The 1387-nt window shown below is 50.5% G+C and overlaps 1 protein-coding gene across 1 annotated transcript; it reads left to right on the top strand.

Moving 5' to 3' along the window:
- Positions 1–470: 470 nt before the first annotated feature.
- Positions 471–920, top strand: Pmar_PMAR002442 (hypothetical protein; the record flags this gene model as incomplete). Its single annotated transcript, XM_002767678.1, has 3 exons — positions 471–563; positions 616–786; positions 834–920. Coding segments are annotated over 3 exons (351 nt in total), but the record flags the coding sequence as incomplete, so codon positions are not given.
- Positions 921–1387: the final 467 nt, after the last annotated feature.

Here is a 1387-nt window from a genome sequence, read left to right as displayed (position 1 = left end):
GGAGAAGTGCCGCCTGTCGCGATAATCAGAGTGTTTCCAGCGTGGGGTTATGGTGGCTACTTTAAAGTCACGAAGAACGAGAAGGAGAGTCGACGGCGTAGTGATGATGATTTCCTCAGTGGTGCGGGCATTTATATATTCCAGGGTCGAGACGGAGAGGGGTACTCTCATCACGCAGTAAGAGTTATATGAAGTTGATATCACACAGTGATGAGGATTCCGAGACAGCAGAAGTTCAAAAAAAGTGGAGCCGACAAGGTTCGAGAGCTCGTGTAAGTTGAGGACGGGCTGGACCAGCTTCTCGGTCGTCTCAGTTGAGATAGAAGGTCAGTCTATAGAGTGATTTCGATTAGTAGAGCTTCGAAGCCCTCTGGATAGTATCACAACGAGGTTGGTGTTAGACAGCCGCGGCACCAGTTCCGTCTGAGGTCGGCTCGGCGATTGACGATGCCCTCATGAAGGAGTCACACATGGTAGAGCAGAGAAGACATGAGAGATCTAGCCTCAGGGCTGAGCACTCCGGGACTGTAGAACTGACCATTCTCGCTCGAAGTGTCGAAGAGGTGGTATAGGAGTTGCCATGTTTTCCTAGAGGCAATTTGTCTCTCACTATAGGCGTTCACGAAGCTTGGCTTCCCACCTGGTGGGCCAGCGTTATCGAGAGCTCGCTTTGTGGCTATCCTTGAGAAGCTGTGCGCCGATACCAACAGCGCCAGAGTTGTTCGTTACGATCTGTTCAAGGCGGAGGTGTGGCGATTGACGAGAGAACAACATCGCTTCAGTGAGGTACGACTCAACCACGCGGTTTGATACAGTTATGATCTTGTGCTCAGGTCCGTCCCCTGCTGCCGTTCTCGGAGGCTGAGATAGTAAAGTACCGAGAGGCTTTCGAGGACCGCGATCATGAGCACACTGGTCGTGTTAGCCTCGCTGAGCTCAGGCTTGCACTGAAAGATATCATAGCGTAGTTTGGGCGGCGAGGCTGTCTTCAATTTTGACCTTCGCAACGATGATCGATGAGGTTGTGTGTAGATCATTCGCCGATGTCTGAGAATGAGCATGAGTGCACAGAAGGAGCGGACCGGGATGACTTCTCGAGAGAGGTAGGGCTACGTCTTTGGTCAGGCTGGACTGTTCATGTGTGGTGACACTGATGGTGACAGGTCTTTGGTGATGGGCTAGAGTCGGCTATTGCAGATAATGATGGAGATGTTGATTTCGCGTCTTTCCTTATCTTGGCGAGGCGTATGAAAATGGGTGAGTTTGCTGCAGTTCAAATTGGATTATGGTGCCATTCTGTTAGCGATATCCTCAAAACTGACAGCAACTTTAATAACATCTTGATGTCGCAAATCTTCATGCTGCCGTATCCACTCAGCTGGTGATG

This window comes from Perkinsus marinus, assembly GCF_000006405.1.
Source record: "Perkinsus marinus ATCC 50983 genomic scaffold scf_1104296970258, whole genome shotgun sequence".
Lineage (NCBI taxonomy): Eukaryota > Perkinsozoa > Perkinsida > Perkinsidae > Perkinsus > Perkinsus marinus.
Note: the sequence above shows the minus strand (reverse complement) of the source record. Positions and strands in the feature narration are given on the sequence as shown.